This window comes from Peromyscus leucopus, chromosome 16_21 (assembly GCF_004664715.2).
Source record: "Peromyscus leucopus breed LL Stock chromosome 16_21, UCI_PerLeu_2.1, whole genome shotgun sequence".
Lineage (NCBI taxonomy): Eukaryota > Metazoa > Chordata > Mammalia > Rodentia > Cricetidae > Peromyscus > Peromyscus leucopus.
This window is the reverse complement of record NC_051084.1, coordinates 34,854,789-34,871,672: the sequence shown is the minus strand read 5'-3', so window position 1 is coordinate 34,871,672 and position 16,884 is coordinate 34,854,789. Positions and strand designations below refer to the sequence as shown.

At 52.8% G+C, this 16,884-nt stretch overlaps 1 protein-coding gene across 2 annotated transcripts in view; it reads left to right on the top strand.

Annotated features, from left to right (window-relative positions):
- The window catches only part of Chst3 (carbohydrate sulfotransferase 3), a 35,175-nt gene extending 26,799 nt beyond the window's left edge, over nucleotides 1-8,376 (top strand). The window contains exons 2-3 of one of the 2 annotated variants that reach the window (XM_028886146.2): nucleotides 5,342-5,578; nucleotides 6,289-8,376. In XM_028886146.2, the coding sequence (XP_028741979.1) occupies nucleotides 5,430-5,578; nucleotides 6,289-7,576 (1,437 nt within the window). In that variant the 5' untranslated portion in view covers nucleotides 5,342-5,429 and the 3' untranslated portion in view covers nucleotides 7,577-8,376. Of the gene's footprint in view, nucleotides 1-4,924; nucleotides 5,579-6,288 lie in introns of those variants that run through there. The other variant, XM_028886147.2, reaches the window with a different exon arrangement.
- Nucleotides 8,377-16,884: the final 8,508 nt, after the last annotated feature.

Below are 16,884 nucleotides of genomic sequence, written 5' to 3'. Positions count from 1 at the left end.
TCCATGCACTGTTCTGTCAGAACTAAAGTCATGATACCGGGGCAGGCTAGGAAGGGGTGTGCCCTTCCCAGGCCATCTCTAGATGCTTCCGTGTGAAACAGAGTCTAGCCTGGACAGGTCAGTGCATGGTCAAACCCAGCTGATCTGAAACAGGTAACTTGAGTATTTCTTTTCCCCATCCTGATTGACCAGTGGATGGGCAGAGTCCCAGCACCCACCCCTTATCTCTACTCTCTAGGGATTCAGGGAAAGTTCTCACAGAAGCCTGCTTCCGATTGGGCCACACAGAGGGATCAGCCTTTGGCCTCTATAAGTGGACTCACAACTTTCTCACAGGGGCCAATCCTTCCTCTTGGCCTGCGGGGCCCCTTTCTTCTACTTGGAAAAGCTGTGCATACAGGCATGTAACAGCTGAGGCTGTCTCTGCCGTGCTCTGGGTCCCAAGTGGAGTTTTGGCGCCGGATGCAATGTCTGGCAAAGCACAGTCCCTTATCGGAACTTCCCTCTCAGCCTCCTTGCTGGGACCCCTCCCGAAGGACAGAGGCAGGGCTGGACTGCAACCCGTCAGGGATCTCAGTGGAAGAGCCTGGCTGGAGGCCATCCAGTGAGGAACCAGTTCTCCAGTGAGGCCATTTGCCAAGTCATGGGAGACGCCTGAGCGGGAAGACCCCTGAGGAGAGAGAAGCTGGTGCCCTGCTTGGCAAGGCTCGCCCACCTCAGCCGTCTCCCTCCCTTTCTGAACCACCAGTTGCCACGGGGGCTTTCCCTCATAAACACACAGCTGTTAGAGTCCTGAGCCCATGCCCACTGCACATGCCCAGTGTGTTCTCTCACACACACGGTTCACTCATGCATGGAACTAGTGAGCATTCTTCTTTCCACTGGTACTGTCTGTCTGTCAACATAGAATGTCAAGCATCCTACACTGGGCTAAGCATTGTTGGATGGGCATCCATCCATCCATCCATCCATCCATCCATCCATTCCCCTCCCCTTCCCCAGAGACCTCCACCAGGGTGAAACTTGGATATTGACTACACTTCAGAAAAATAATTTCAGGACAAGTCTATGGGGAACAGAACAAGGTTTATTATGGAGATGTGAAAAAACAGGTGAGTGCCCACATTAAATCTAAGCATGGGTGGTCAGAAAGAGACTGGGTTCAGTGCCTTATCAATAATTAGTGTGACTTCATAGGTTTATGTCCAAAAGATAGATTTTTCTTTTCTTTCTCTTTATATTTCTTTCTTTTCTTTTCTTCTCCTCCTCCTTCTCCCTCTTTTCCCTCCTCCCTCCTCCTCCTCCTTCTCCTTCTTCTTTTGACTTTTCAAGACAGGATTTCTCTGTGTAGCCCTGGCTGTCCTGGAACTAGCTCTGTAGCTCAGTCTAGCCTCGAACTCAGAGATCCACTTGCCTCTGCCTCTCAAGTGCTAGGATTAAAGGCGTGCACTGCCATGCCTGGCGGGCTTTTTTTTTTTTTTTTAATTTTAAACAATTTTCATTTGTAAATGAAATGTGATCGTAAGATGTAACTGAAGTGCATTCCTTGGGTATGTGGAGGATCAAGTTGCAAAGGTCTTCAGTCCTGTGTTTCTAATCAAGTGTGGCTCGTTTGTTGTTTAAAACTCCTCTTTTGAGATATCTTAGAAAAACGAGTCTTGAGCCTGTAGCAGTCTTTACTGATTTTGTCAGCAGCGTGAATGAGAACCCTAAACTAGATCCCGTGGGGGAGGAACTCCTTCCTCTTCCCACACTGCTGTCTTGGCTCTTCTGTCTCTCTGTCCAGCCTCACCCGGAACACAAAGGGCACTAGAGACATCCCAGTGGAAAGAGAATGTTTGCATCCCGGAAAGAAAGAAAGCATACGAAAAAACGGAGAGTGATGGAGGGGGTCGGGGGGGGGGGGGCGGCAGGTAAAGACTTGGATGAGGTATCGTTGCAGCGAGTCCCGGATGCTAAGTCAGCCGAGAAGGAATAGGGTTTTTTGCTTCTCTGGGCCATGTTGGAGGAAGAAGAATGGTCTTGGGGCACACATTAAGAACGAACACCGTTGAAGAGACCAGATAGGGTGCGCCCCCAGGTGGGGAGTAGCAGGAAGGGCTGGGGCCAGATGGTGCGCTCGGAGGCTGGGACTGAGATGTGGCTCCTATCCTCAGGGCCTCGGGGGGGCTAGTGTTCTGCTCTGAGTTGTGCACAGAGGGTTTTCAGCAGCTAGAGTTACCCCGAGTACTGGGCTGGGTGTCTGAGATGTTCGCCACTTCTCAGCTGTGTCCACCCAGGTGTGTCCGGGTGCTCGTAGGCGCCCCCGTGTGTCGGAGGCGGGCAGAGTCTGAGAGAGGAATGTGGACCGGAAACGAACTGGAAGACAGCCGTGCTCAGGGTCCAGAAGAGAGGAGAGGGATGCTGGAATGGGGGTTGCCTAAGGAGAGAGTAAAGAGTGAAGGAAGAGTGCGCCCAAGCAACCCAGAGGACGCTTCAACAGAGAATGGCCAGAGGGCAGGGGGGGAAGAGAGATGGGCTGGAGGGAGGGGCAGGCAGCGCAGCCCCCAGGATGAAATGCAGCAAAGGCCACCCTCTCATTGGAGGTGACTGAGGACGCTCCCATGGTGTTATTTAAGGGGGAAAAAGAACATTGCAGGAGAGGGCTGAGAGACAATGGCCAAGAGAAGGTATGAGGCAGGAGGATGATGCTCTTGAGAACTGTGTGGCTGATTGGCATGAGTGGTGAATGAGAATGTGTCCCAGTCGATACCCACTGCCATCTCCCACGCGCCAAGGCTGGGTTCTGCTCCCTCAGGAGACTCCCAACATCACTAGGGCCTGGCGCACAATGGCCCTCACCAAATGGGAGCCACTATGGAGGAACTCCGCACTCCATCTCTTACTGTTCCTGTTTGTACCCAGCAGGCAGAGAGCTGGTCCATCTGGGTAGAGGATGCTGTCCCTTCATCAGCTGTGCCCAGGCAGAGCTGGGCTGGGCATGGGGTCCTGGCATCTTTCACCACTGTCCCTGACACACGGGAGGGATGGTGTGTAGTGGCACCTTGGCAGGGAGATGTGAGAGTTGAGAGCCATGGAGTAGGAGATGCTGGGAAGGCCAACAAGAGAGGAGACAACAAAGGCTTCCAGCCTCGTAAGGACACAGGACCCAAATGTGCTTATCAACCCCAGAAGGGAGGTGGCATAACATGTCATCCATTTTACAACCCTCTTCTTACATGGAGCATCCTGCAGGGCAAGCTCTGTCCGGGTCTTTTCTGAGTGAGTCCCAGTCTGGGCTCACTTTCTCCCCCTCATGACCCTGTGAACTCCTGGCTTTGGGGTCCTCTCAACTAACCCCCAAATCCTACATCCTTCCCTCTCCTGGCTAGCCACCTGGCCCTTGGGCCTTCAAGGCTACACAGGGCACAGCCTGCCAGGGGTGGGCGAAGGAACCGCCAGCCTGTTCATTTCTGCTCCCGTGGGCCTTCCTTCTTCCTGGCAGTGCCAGAAAGCTCCTAGCAACACTGCATTGCCGTGAGGGTGAGGAGGCTGGGTCAGCAACTCCAAAGTAGAAAAAGGCCCTGGAAAAGGGGGGAAGACAGGGCTAGACGCTTGTCATCAGAGCCGCCCAACTCCTAAGCCTGACTGTGTTTCTGTTTGTGCCTGGGATCGAACCTGGGGCTCCAGCATGCCAGACACTCACTTTGTCACTGGGCTTCATTTCTTGTCCTCTTTTTACTTTTTGTTTTTTTGAGACGTGGTCTTACCAAGTTGCCCAGACAGGCCTTGAACATGCAATCCTCTTGCCCCCCGCCAACTGAGTAGCTGGGATTACAGACTTACGGGCATTAAGTCCAGTCAATTTGTAAATCTTGCCAAGGGTGTTAGACCCCAGAGTGAGAGGACAGCTGGGTCATGTCCCCTGCTTGTGCCCTTTATAATGAACCCTTCCCATAGTGCTCTGCCACTGGGCCACAATCCTCAACTCCTTTTGACCTCTTTGGGCAGCCCAGAGACTCTCGGAAACACAAGACCAACAGGCTATCCCAGCACAGCGTCCTGTGTGTCTTGTAGCTGAAGATAACCTTGAACTTCCAACCCTCCAGCTCCTGGATGCTGGGATGACAGGTTATGGGCCACCACTTCTGGTTTTACTCAGGGCTAGGGATCGAACCCAGGCCTTTGTGCACGTTAGGTCAGCACTGTCCCAACTGAGCCACAGTCTGTGTTACACTTTGGCACAGCAGGTAGCTCAGCAGGTTAGTTTACATGAGTATCACCACAGCATGCGACGCTGGCAGCCGTGACGTCATTCGCGGGTCAGGACTCTGCAGCTCCACAGCTCGGTGATATCTGTGGGGACCGGTGGCTTGAGCTCTCCTTTGTCTAGATGGCCCCTGTGATGCTTGACTGTGCATGCTTTTAGCCCGTGAGGTCAACAGAGAAACTCGGGGAGATGGGGTAGACAAAAGGGTCTATTATTCCTTCGTTCATTCAGGTCTCGTTATGCAGTTGGCTAGCCCAACAGAACTCTGTAGCTCAAATGAGCATTGAATTAAAAAAAAAAAAAAAGTTCCTTCCTCAGCTTCCTAGGTGCTGGGATTACAGGTCTGTATCATCACATCTTGGCTCCTTGTTAGCATGTTGGGTGTTTTACTGCTGTTTTGTTTGTTTTTAAGGGAAAGCAGGCGAAGTTTATTGGGTAGTGTAACAGCTGCTGGAAGCTGTGGGGTTTTTTTTGTTTTGTTTTTGTTTGTTTATTTACCAGGGGACTTCTTAAGATTTATTTTATGTGTGAGTGTTCTGCCTGCTTGTCTGTCTGTGAACCATATGCATGCCGTGACCATGGAACATCACATCCCTTGGAACTGGAGTTATAGATGGATGTGAACTGCCTTAAAAGTGCTGGGAACTGAACCTGGGTCCTCTGCAAGAACATCAAGTGTTCTTCATCATTGAGCCAGCTCTCCAGCCCCTAATTTTTGGTGTTTGTTTTGAGGCAGAATCAAAAGGCTGGTCTCAAAGGCACTGTGTAGTTGAAGCAGGCCTCGAATGCCTGACCTTCCCGCCTTCCCTCCAGAGTGCTGGCCTCTGACCTTTAAATGACCTATTAAAGAAACCCCAACCAGGTGTGGTGGAGTACACCTGCAATCTCAGCTCTTAGGAGGTTGGAGCAGATGGATAAAGAGGTGCAGACCAGCCTGGACTACGTAGAGAGGGCCTGTCTCAAAAGAGAGGTGAGATCACCCCAAGTCTGGTTCTGAGAGTGGACCTGGGGTCTCTCCTCAAAAGTTGGTGGGAAGACATCTCTGTTCCCTGTTTACAGACAAGGATGCCCTGAGTACCTGTCTCTCCGCAGGATGAGGGTGTCCCCCACCTGAAGAGGACGAGTTGGGTGCCAAGCCATGCCCCTGAGCTGAGTGCCACGGCCAGCCTGAGGAGCCCGCATGGCACCGCCTGTCCCCATGGAGAAAGGATTCACTTTGCCCCAGGACTTTGTACACAGCCTGAAGATTCGGGGCAAATACGCCCTGTTCCTGGCATTTGTGGTCATGGTTTTTGTCTTCATTGAAAAGGAAAATAAAATCATATCCAGGTAAGGAACTCCACCACAGGTCTCCTATATCAAGGCGAGGGGCCTGAGGACAGAGGTGACATTAGAGTTTTCGGGAGATCAAGAAGCACGTCCCTTCTACAAGTGGTCACCAGGCCCCTCCTGTGTCTCAGGCTGACGTCATGTGTACAGTACTGAGACCTGGGCAGCCTAGACTGGCACCTCCCCCACCCCCATATGGTCCCTTCCCAACATGTCCAACTGCCCAGATGGTGTATCATTCAGCCCCAGGGGAGTGACCCTCAACAGGCTACATACTCCCTGACTTGGTAGTGTATTGCTGCGTGAAATAGACCTGCTAGACACAGAACCCTTTCTTAGTCCTGACCTCCCGGATTCAAAGCCCTGCCTAGGCCAAGAAGGGTAGATTGAGGACTGGAGATACATCAGCTCGTGCCTGTTGCATGCCTTGTAACTCTCATGAAAACTGCTTCTGACTTGTACCAGACAAGCCAGACCTGCCAGAGGGCAAAGGGAGTTCTTTAGTGAAAGTGGGCCCGTGTGTAGCCATCATGAACTGCTTTCCTTTTTCCACTGAGTCACTCCTGGGTTTGTGCCAAAGAAACCACACTCAGTCCTTAGCCTCTGGGCCTGCTCAGGAGAGACCCAGCTAAGGCTATTTAGACTAGCACAGGGGCTGGCCTCCCAAATCAGTCACAGACCTTGTTGTTTGTCCCTTTACCCCCACTCAGGGTCTCAGACAAGCTGAAGCAGATCCCTCAATTTGTGGCAGATGCCAACAGCACCGACCCAGCCTTGCTCTTATCGGAAAATGCATCTCTCTTGTCCCTGAGCGAGTTGGATGCCGCCTTCTCCGAGCTGCAGAGCCGACTGCGCAACCTCAGCCTGCAGCTGGGCGTGGAGCCAGTGATGGAGGCCCAGGGGCCAGAGGAGGCTGCAGCGGAGAAGCCCTCCCAGCAGGCTGGAGCAGGGCACCGGCGCCACGTGCTCCTCATGGCCACCACGCGCACGGGCTCCTCGTTCGTGGGCGAGTTCTTCAACCAGCAAGGCAACATCTTCTACCTCTTCGAACCGCTGTGGCACATCGAGCGGACCGTGTTCTTCCAGCAGGGGGGCGCCAGCGCGGCGGGCTCTGCGCTGGTCTACCGGGATGTCCTCAAGCAGCTGTTGCTGTGTGACCTGTATGTGCTGGAGCCCTTCATCAGCCCGCCGCCCGAGGACCACTTGACTCGGTTCCTGTTCCGCCGGGGATCCAGCCGCTCGCTCTGCGAGGATCCAGTGTGCACGCCCTTCGTCAAGAAGGTCTTCGAGAAGTACCACTGCAGGAACCGTCGCTGCGGGCCCCTCAATGTGACCTTGGCGGCAGAGGCCTGCCGGCGTAAGGACCACATGGCCCTCAAGGCCGTGCGCATCCGGCAGCTGGAGTTCCTGCAGCCGCTGGCCGAGGACCCGAGGCTGGACTTGCGAGTCATCCAGCTAGTGCGCGACCCTCGGGCCGTGCTGGCCTCACGCATAGTGGCCTTCGCGGGCAAGTACGAGAGCTGGAAGAAGTGGCTGGCAGAGGGGCAGGACCGGCTGAGCGAGGATGAAGTGCAGCGGTTGCGGGGCAACTGTGAGAGCATCCGCCTGTCTGCAGAGCTGGGCTTGCAGCAGCCCGCCTGGCTGCGTGGTCGCTACATGCTGGTCCGCTACGAGGACGTGGCGCGCAGGCCGCTGCAAAAGGCCAGAGAGATGTACAGCTTCGCGGGCATCCCCCTGACTCCACAGGTGGAGGACTGGATCCAGAAGAACACACAAGCGGCCCGCGACAGCAGCGACGTCTATTCCACCCAGAAGAACTCCTCGGAGCAGTTCGAGAAGTGGCGCTTCAGCATGCCCTTCAAGCTGGCACAGGTGGTGCAGGCTGCCTGCGGCCCGGCCATGCGCCTCTTCGGCTACAAGCTGGCCAGGGATGCCGCCTCGCTCACCAACCGCTCCATCAGCCTGCTGGAGGAGCGGGGCACCTTCTGGGTCACGTAGTGGGGGATGCGCGGGGACCCTGGGAATCCCTTCTCGTGAAACGCTGGCCCTGCTTCCCTTACACCCGGCCTGGCAGTGAGACACAGCCCTGGCCGAGAGTCAAAATGGGCAGCCGTGATGGGAACATAGGCCCTGGCTGTAGCTGTAGGCCTCCGGCCAGGTGGTTTCCCCAACACAGCCACAGCTAGGACCCTGGGGGCTCCTCTGAGAACAGCAATACCCCGTCTCCTTGGTGGTACCGGTCATTCCCACACACCTTATGACCTACAGTGTCCCAAGCAGGCCCAGGCAGGTTCTTGTGTACGGATGGGCACACTTCCCGGGCTCTGTCTCACACTGTCACAGAAACATACATGGAACACACAAAGGCATGTAGGCTGTGTGGGCCAGAGTCCAAATATTTAACAACCAGAGGGCGTCGGCCCTCTCCAGTCACGCAGATCTCCTCCTATATTGAGTGTTTAACCTTTTCCTCTCTGAGTCAGAAGAGCCTGGGGATCTGACTGAGTCCTTGGCAGGAGGAGGGCAGCCTGGGATGAGGAAGGGGACATCTGAAAGCTCCTGCGGGAACAACGGCTGTTTACCAACGGATACAAAATGGTCTGATTAGCCTTTCTGGTTCCTCATGGGTATCAGCTTGTGTAGAACAAGACACAGAGAGTGCACATAGAGACCATGCAAGGCTGGGGGTGTGCCTCAGTGGTAAAGCCCTTGCAGAGCTCTCATGCCCAAGGCCCTGGGTTTGATCCCAGCACTACAAAAATAAGGAAAAATAAGATATACATGTGTGTACAGCATTGAGAGAGACAGAAAAGCATCTTAAACTCTCTCTCTCTCTCTCTCTCTCTGTCTCTCTCTCTCTCACACACACACACACACACACATGCACGCACACATATACATACTCACACTCACACACAGTCATACACACACACACTCACATACACACTCACACACTCACACACACACTCATACACACAGACACACACACACACTCATACACACAGACTCACACACAGTCATACACACACATAGTCTCACACACACACACACACACACACACACACACACACACACACACGCTGATATAGAAAAGTTTCCCCATTGTCTTTGTTTTTGCTCACAATGTTTTTTTGGTTTTTGGTTTTTCGAGACAGGGTTTCTCTGTGTACCTTTGCGCCTTTCCTGGAACTCACTTGGTGGCCCAGGCTGGCCTCGAACTCACAGAGATCCGCCTGGCTCTGCCTCCCGAGTGCTGGGATTAAAGGCATGCGCCACCACCGCCCGGCCACAATGGGTTTTTTTTATTGTTTGTTTTTGCTTTTTTTTTTTTTTTTTCTCTACCACCTATCTAAACAGGAGCCCTAAATTACATTTTTAGGGTTCCGTGGTGCGAGAGTATATGTAAGGACAAGGACCCTTTGCCCAGAGCTGGAAGGGAATGATGGGTCTGTGAACCACCGCTGAGCATCTGGGGTTGCCATGGCTACCTCCTCCGATCCATCCACACGCCACAGCTGGGAGGCAGAATATTTAGAGATGGCATGGCCTACCTTCCCATGACTGCAGTCCAAAGACCCCATCCTGCTCACTCCTTGAAGGCCGCCTGAGGCCTAACCAGCAGGCCCCAGCTTCCATTGCTGAAAGCAAAAGACAGCTCATAGGCCTACTGTTTCCAGCCAGGCCTCATCAAGAGCCAGCCAAGGTTCAGAGTGCTCTGCAGGGGAAAGTCTCACCAGGACTCAACTTCCCTGAGCAGCCCGCCATTTCCCTCCTAGGTGCCCCAGGTCAGCCCTCAGGTTGCCATGGTTACAGCTAGTGTCCGAAAGGAATGTCCACTTTAGGGCTCTGGGAAGAGGCATGCTCATCTCGAGATAGGTGGGTATTTTATTGGGATTTTCTAAGTTATTTATGGCTTAGTGCTGTTTTTGTTTTATGGCTGTTTGGGGCTTTGTTTCTGTAGAAGCCCTGTTCAGTGCTGATTGAGGCTGATACCGGCAGGGAGCCCTTGGCTCTTGGTGAAGGGGTAGACCAGAAGGAGGGGACCTCTCCTAGGAGAATCAGAGTCACTCAGAGCCCCCAGGGACCTCACTGCTTTTCTGTGTGAACTCCATGTGGAATGACTCTCGGAAGCTGCTGTGGGCCCTAGGTCCGTAGCCCAGATTCTACAGTGTTTGCCTCTTGTGTACGAAGGCCTGGTTTAAGTTCCCTGCACATCAGCTCGGCGTGACGGCACTCAGGAAACAGGCTGGAGACCAGAAGTTCAAGGTGCGGCTACATATGGATTCAGAGGTCAGACTCTATAAAGAAAACACCTAAAGCCCCAGCCTAGGGTCTGAGTGTCCAGAGCAGCCTGTACTCCTGCTCAGAACTGGTTGTCTGAAAATCCCCTGTAAGCCCCACCATGGGAAGGGAGGTGGGTGCAGAACCCTCTTGACGAAGCAGTTAGGTTCCCCAGGGCAGAAGCTCTTCCTTCCCTGTGCAAGCCGAGGTATAGACCCCAGGCTAGCCTTGGAACTTCTGCAGTGGGGGTTGGTTGCCACTGATTTTCCTGGACAGTTGCTGCATCTAGCCCTGTCAGGGCCCAGGGCTGAGCCGGTGACGGAGTATGACAGACACCGGATGTGTAGCATGGAAGCAGGCGGGCTCTGATGTGGGGAAGGGACAGTGGCAGGACACTCCCCATAGGTGGGGGTTATCTGCCTGCTCAGCTGCTGGGTCCCAAGCAGAGGTGGACTTCAGAGTCAGTCGAGCCTCTGCTCTGGATTCTGACAATCTGAGAACAAGTGTGTAGAAGACTGGGGTGGAAGGGACGCCAGCTCTTGGTCCTTGGTGGGGACAGGGTGTTGTGGGCAGGCTCAGGGTTGCAGTTATCCTCTCTCCATGCCCCCCATGCAGGCCACGTTCCCTTCTCTGCACCACATGTGAGGTGGGAGGGGCTGAGCTGGGAGTTTCCTTCTTTCTCCCTGTCCCAGGGGCCAAAGCCTCCGCGTCTCAGCTCTCTGAGGACAGATCCCCCACCATGGACCTTTGGGACTTCTCAGGACATTGACAATATTGTGTGCACTACAACTTTATCTTGTGGAAAGAACAAACAGGACCCAAAACTGTACCCTGGTCAAGAAGTACAAATAATAGTGGCATTAATAATAGGAACGATTCTCATGCCACACACACATCAGGACACCTGAGGACCACGCAGAAGATGAGACAGGACCAGCTCATGGAAGCCCAGGATGCTAAAGAGATTCTGTGGGCCTATTATCGATCAGAAGTACAATATGAGGGCTCTCTGCTGTATCACCTTTGCTCAGATGTCTGCAACAGGACAGCTCAGGCGGGTGGATGGGTGGGTGGACATAGCCTTGAAACTTCCCGTGAGGCCCAGGCATCCAGGGCAAACCCTCAGGTTTGGAGAGGGACAGGGTCGGGGAAAACTGCCGGGCATCTTTTCGGGTGATGTGCTAGGATTGTGCTTAGGGGCCCTTAGCATAGGGCTAGATGGAGAAAATGGCCCTGCTGGTAGGATGGTCAACTGCTGATCTGGCTCCAAAGATCCAAGGGCATCCAGGCGGTCAATGCACCCACTGAAAGTCATTGGCTCTCTAGCCATAAGGGGGTAGGAAGAGTTAGGAGCAGCAGATGGTTCAGTCCCATGCCCCAAATCCCTCTGTCCTCTTCCACACTGGAGCCTGTTTCAGATGACCATGAGCTTGTCCCTTGAGAGGTCCTGGACTTTGCAGGCCAGGAGCATCCCCCAAGGCCAGTCTCTTGTTAGTCCCACCACAAAGGCAGAGGGATGGTTCTGAGACAGGGAGAGAAAGGGGTAGGGACCAGACCTCCAAGAAGCCAAATGGGTCCTCCCAACCTGATACATGGGAAGAAAGGGAACCTCACTAAAATCGGGGCCCGGGGCTGGTGTCTGTGAAGATCCGGCGGCGGCGTGGCTCAAGTAGACGGCCAGAAGGAGGTGAGTTTCCGGAGCGTAACCACATCCCCTCCCGACTCCAAACATTCTCTGAAACAGTGGACCCATGCCTTACCTCAAAAGTACAAGGCAGAGCTTATAACATATTCCAGTGTCTTAAGAGCGTCAAGATCCTTTGACCTGTGTCCTTGTGGGGAATCGGGGATGGACTCCTTAGGTATTCCTAAAGACAGAGATATGGTGCTATTTCACAGCCTTGCTCATGCTGTAGACCGGCTTCTTACTAAGCAAACAGTAGGTCCGTGTCACCAAATTCCACTCTATTTGGGCTTGAACTTTTCCTGTGTCTCACCATCATTCTCCACTTCCTGGTGGGTCCTACGAAGGCTGCCTTTTGTGCCCGTGTACCTGGACACAGTGTCCTGTCCCATGACGACATCGTACAGGACATCTCCTTCCCAGCCTGAATGGTCTTGGCATATACATGTGTGTTCAGGAGAATATGCATGTGTGTGTGTGTGGCTGGCAGGGTTGGGGGTACATTCTGTTCTGCCTCCAGTGAGTCCACACTCAGCCACAGTCTCTCTCTGTCATTGACCCAGATGTTCTCCTTGTGGCCACAGATAACCCTCCAATGCCCCATTCTGTCAGAGAGCTGACAACCCTGTGTGCAGAGTCTGCAACATGGACTAGAATGTGAAACTCTCCTCCTGGTGGCCTGCCTGACTTATTTAAATAAAAACGAACATGCAGTGAATTCCGTAGCGATTCTTGCCTTTTGTTCTCAGCGGTAACTGAGTCATAAAAATGAACAGAAGAAAAACCATTCAGAGCAAGGAGAAAGCGGTGACGTATGTTATGAAGCTTTCCCCCACCCACTCCCAAGGGCCAATGGCCCAAGAGGAGTATGGGTAAACATAGGTGTCAGGGCCTGAAGAATGTTATTTATGGCCCCAGGAGGGTGGGTCTGGTGACCCTGCTTGGCGGGTGGCGCCAGATGGAATCATGACATCTGAGACACTCAGATATTATGGGGTGGGGACAGGAGCATTGACCCACTATCAGAGGACCTGGTGACAAGGTCCAGCTTTGCCACAGCCTGACCTGGGACAAGTCACCTCTCTTATCGGGGTTCACTTTCCTTTAGGGCTGAAATGTGTAACTGCCCACAAACCCTGTCACCAAAAGCCCTGTTAGGGATTTAAAAGTCAGTTAAAGGATTGATTCGCCCTCTTAACATGCCAAGAGACTACTTAAGGCTTCATTCTGCCTTCAACAAAACTTCAACAACCCCGGGAGAAGATGCCTAAAAAACCGTTTCGTCTGAGGAATGTAATGGAGTCCCTTCAAGTTGCAGCTGAGTGTCTCTGCCATAATGACCTTGGTGTGACTTAGATGTCAGCCCTATGCAAGTCGGTTTTCTGTTACTAGAACACACACCTAAGGTGGTCAGCTTATGAAGTGACTACTTTGTAAGGTTTGTTTTGGTTCATAAGCTTGGGACATTTTAGTCTGTGGGCCAAACCATTTACATCATGGTCAGAACATGAAAATAAAAGAAGAAGAAGGGGCTGGGACCCACTGTCCCCTTCAAGTGCACTCTCAATGACCTAAAGACCTCCCACCGGGTCCCACCTCTTAAAGGTCCCACCTCTTCCCAGTCCCACATTCCAAGTAGTGACCAACTCCTGGGCATCCGAGGGCGTTCTGGACGCAGCGACTGGCAAGCCCTCTTGCCTCCCGAGATGCTCCTGGATGAAACAGATGTTTCCCCAGAGAGAAGGGCAAGTTCATGTTGGGACACAGGAAGAGCAACCTGGGGGGGGGGGTTGGGGGTCTAGGAGCTTGGGGGCAGCTGTGGAGAGGTGAAAGGGCGCTGAACCCCAGGACAGTGGCTCCAGAAGAGTGACGATGGTGAGATACAACATGAATGGACGGGACCTCCCTGCCTCCCAAAACTCAATTGAAAGGACTGAGCAGACGCCATAGCAGGCTGCTCAGTCTTCTCTCAGAGATCAGGCCTCAATTTCAGTTTCCTGAGACTGAGCAAGCAGTCTCTGGGAGGGCCATGAACAAAAGACATAGTCCTTGCAGTAGCTCCCTTTCTGCACGTACTCTGACTTCTCAAAGTTCAGCCAGATGTTTACTGTCTGGGACTCCTCACCAACTTAGAGTTATATGCATGAGTCAAGGACAGAGCCTAGACCACTGAGCCAGCCCCCACAGTCAGTACGTGCTTGGCCAGCCAGCCCCCATGGAGGCTCAAGGACAAAGCCTGGGACTTGTGCTGGACTGCCCCCAAAGTGATAATTGTAACCAACAACCAGTAAATTCAAAGGTTACATACCCTCACCCAATTAAAAGAGAACAGAGATAAAAATAAACCAATTCGAGTTGCACCTGTGCAACCCCCGCCCCCAACCCTCCTGAAGGGCTTGTGGTTTTGCCTTTAAAAAGCCAGCCTCACAAAGAAAGAGCAACTCCTCCCTGCCTCACTGTATTGGGTGTAGGAATGAGTTCCCTGTCTAGACTTGTATCTACAAATTAAACCTTACTGTCGCATTCTGGACATCCAAGGTCTTTGGTGGTCTCTTTGGGGTCACAATCTGGGCATAACACAATCTCCTGTCTCCTTATTTTCCCCAGTCCAAACCTTAGCAAATTAAACCATTTCCATCCTGGCCTTCAATGTTCCAGCCTGCACAATCACACCCAAAACTGAAGATTCCCCCTCCAAGACAGCTATCACTGGCCCATCTGCTCTGGGAACTGGATACAGTCAACTTCACCACCACCACCACCACCACCACCACCCCGCCAGGCTGGGCTTCCTGCCACAAATGATCCCTACGGAAACAAATTGGCTTAATCACAGTAATGAGGTCTGGACACCCACCCACCCACCACCCTCAGCCACCAGCATGGCCAGAAGCCTCTTTCTGCACCCCCCCCACCCTTCCCCTCACCCCATTCAGGGCTCCTGACTCTTCTTGCCCTACATCACAACCCATCAACACCGGGAGGACTTGGGTACCATGAGGTCCTGAGATAGTTACCTACAAACATTGAGGAAGCAACTGGATCATCTGGGACCTGTCTAGCCTGGAGCCTGCAACAGTGTGTCCCCATGTACATTTAGAGTAGATGTGTCCCAGCTGCTCTTGAGAAATGACTGTGTTAGTTTATCTAAGATACTGAGAAAGGCTTGGTTCCTTTGATCAACATTATGATTCCTCCATAGAATTATGCCTGCTCACACCCCTTTTGAACTTTTTAAGGTGGTATCTCACATAGGCCAGGCTGGCTCTGCATTTGTTGTGTAGTCATAGAAGATGACCTTGAACTTCTGATCCTTCTGTCTCCACCTCTGAGTGCTGGGATTACAGGCATGTGCCACCATGCCTAGTTTATGTGATGCTGGGATCTATAAGATGAGCTACAGCCCCCATAAAGAATTGAAGGAGAGGGCGGGGGAGAGGAGAGAGAGAGAGAGAGAGAGAGAGAGAGAGAGAGAGAGAGAGAGAGAGAGAGAGAGAGAGAGAAGACTCACTATGTATCCCTGACTGGTTTGGAATTCACTGTAGACCAAGCTGGCCTTGAACTCACAGAGATCTGCTTGCTTCTGCCTCTCCAGCGTTGGGATTAAAGGCGTGCATCACCATGCCTGGCCCTTTATTCTAGCTTAAAGAACCGTTTTTAAGGGTGAAATCTTCATATGATTTTTCTTCTCTGTGGTTAAGAGCTCTTGCAGAGGACCTGGGTTGGGCCCTCCCTCCCTCCCTGCCGGCACCCACATCAGGTGGCTCCCTACTTCCTGTAACTCTAGTTCCAGGTGTTCCAATGCCCTCTTCTGGCCCCTGAAGGCATCTTCACCCCTGTGGTGCACATACAATAAGCAGTCATGGACATACACATAAATAAATTTAAAAACTACTTTAAGTCCCTGGCATTCTCTAGAACAGTCTATGGCCTCCACAGAGAGAAGCATTAGGTCTCAGAGACACAGAGGCAGACAGACATAAGAGGGTGGTGGGGAAGAGGCTGGGGAGAAAACCCCAGGGTCACGTTCAAGGGCCTCACCATCCTTGTGCCTCATCAAAGCCCCAGACAAGGAATGGGGGGAAGGCTGAGAGACGGGAGCAGCCGTGAAACACTGTAGGTCAGAGTTCATGACACCAACACCCCTGCCACATAAAATCTGTGGGCACCAAAACCCCTGGTCCTTGGCTTGTGAATTCCTATGTGTGAGAAGCAGTACAGAGCATGGGGACTCTGGAGTAGGCTGGGCATAAACATGTCAGGGTGCTATTTCAGAGAAACTGGTGTCTGAGATAGCCCTTAAAGGAGCCCTCGCTGAAACAACTGAGCAGGTTACAGTGAGCATGTTCTCAGGAGCCGGGCTATCACCACCTACTCCTTTGCTGACCTTGGCTTTACAGCGTAGTCTAAGAACAATCATAAAGCCTCAGCAGGAGAGGCCTCAGGAAGGGAGAAAGGAAGGGGGAGGGGGTACAGGAGAATGACGACAGGGAGGGGTTCAGGCTGAAAAGAACATCCCCACCAGGACAGCAGCAGCCTTTCAAGAGCACTCATGTGAGTGTGTGCACATGCGCACACATATGCTCTCACACATGCAAATGTGCATACAGACACACACAACACACAAACACACACACACACACACACGGGGTGGAAAAGGCCTGAATGCCTGCCCTGCAGGTAGTTACTGAAAACCACGACTGGGCTGTAACACAGAGCCTGGATGTCCACTGACTGCCACCCCCAGAGCCAATGTGATCTGACCCACATCAGCGTGCCCAGGGTCTCACATCAGGAAGCAGACACTGGACAAACCCGTTTCACTGACGAGGACGCTACAGCTTGGTTGGAGGAGCGAGGTGATATGGAAGCCCTGCTGCAAACCGCGGTCTTTCTGTCCCCAAGCCTGCCCTCAGAATAGCTGTGATGCTCCTTGGAGGGGGGGCATGGATGTGTCAGTGCCCTGGATACAGTCCCTGTCCTCGGTGATGGGGCAATTAAAGTAGTTTGTTCATCATCCCCGCTGTGTGGATTCCCTGCGGACATCTGCCTCTGTGAACAGTGCTGGTGGGATCCCGGCCAACCAATGAATAGACAGTGGCCCTGGGAGGCTGTGCTTGGAATTTGGCTTTGATGCCAGCCAGCCAGAGCAAAATGGGAGGGGGGGAGACATGAGAAGAACCCGAGATGCAGTTCCTCCTGTCCCAAGTTGGAAACAAGTGTGGGAATAGAGCCGAAACTAAGCACAGATTAGAAGGGTAAAGTCAGACTACCCTGGCCTCTTAAATTGGCAAAGATTTAGCTGGACATAGTGGCACATGCCATTAGTCCCAGCACTCAG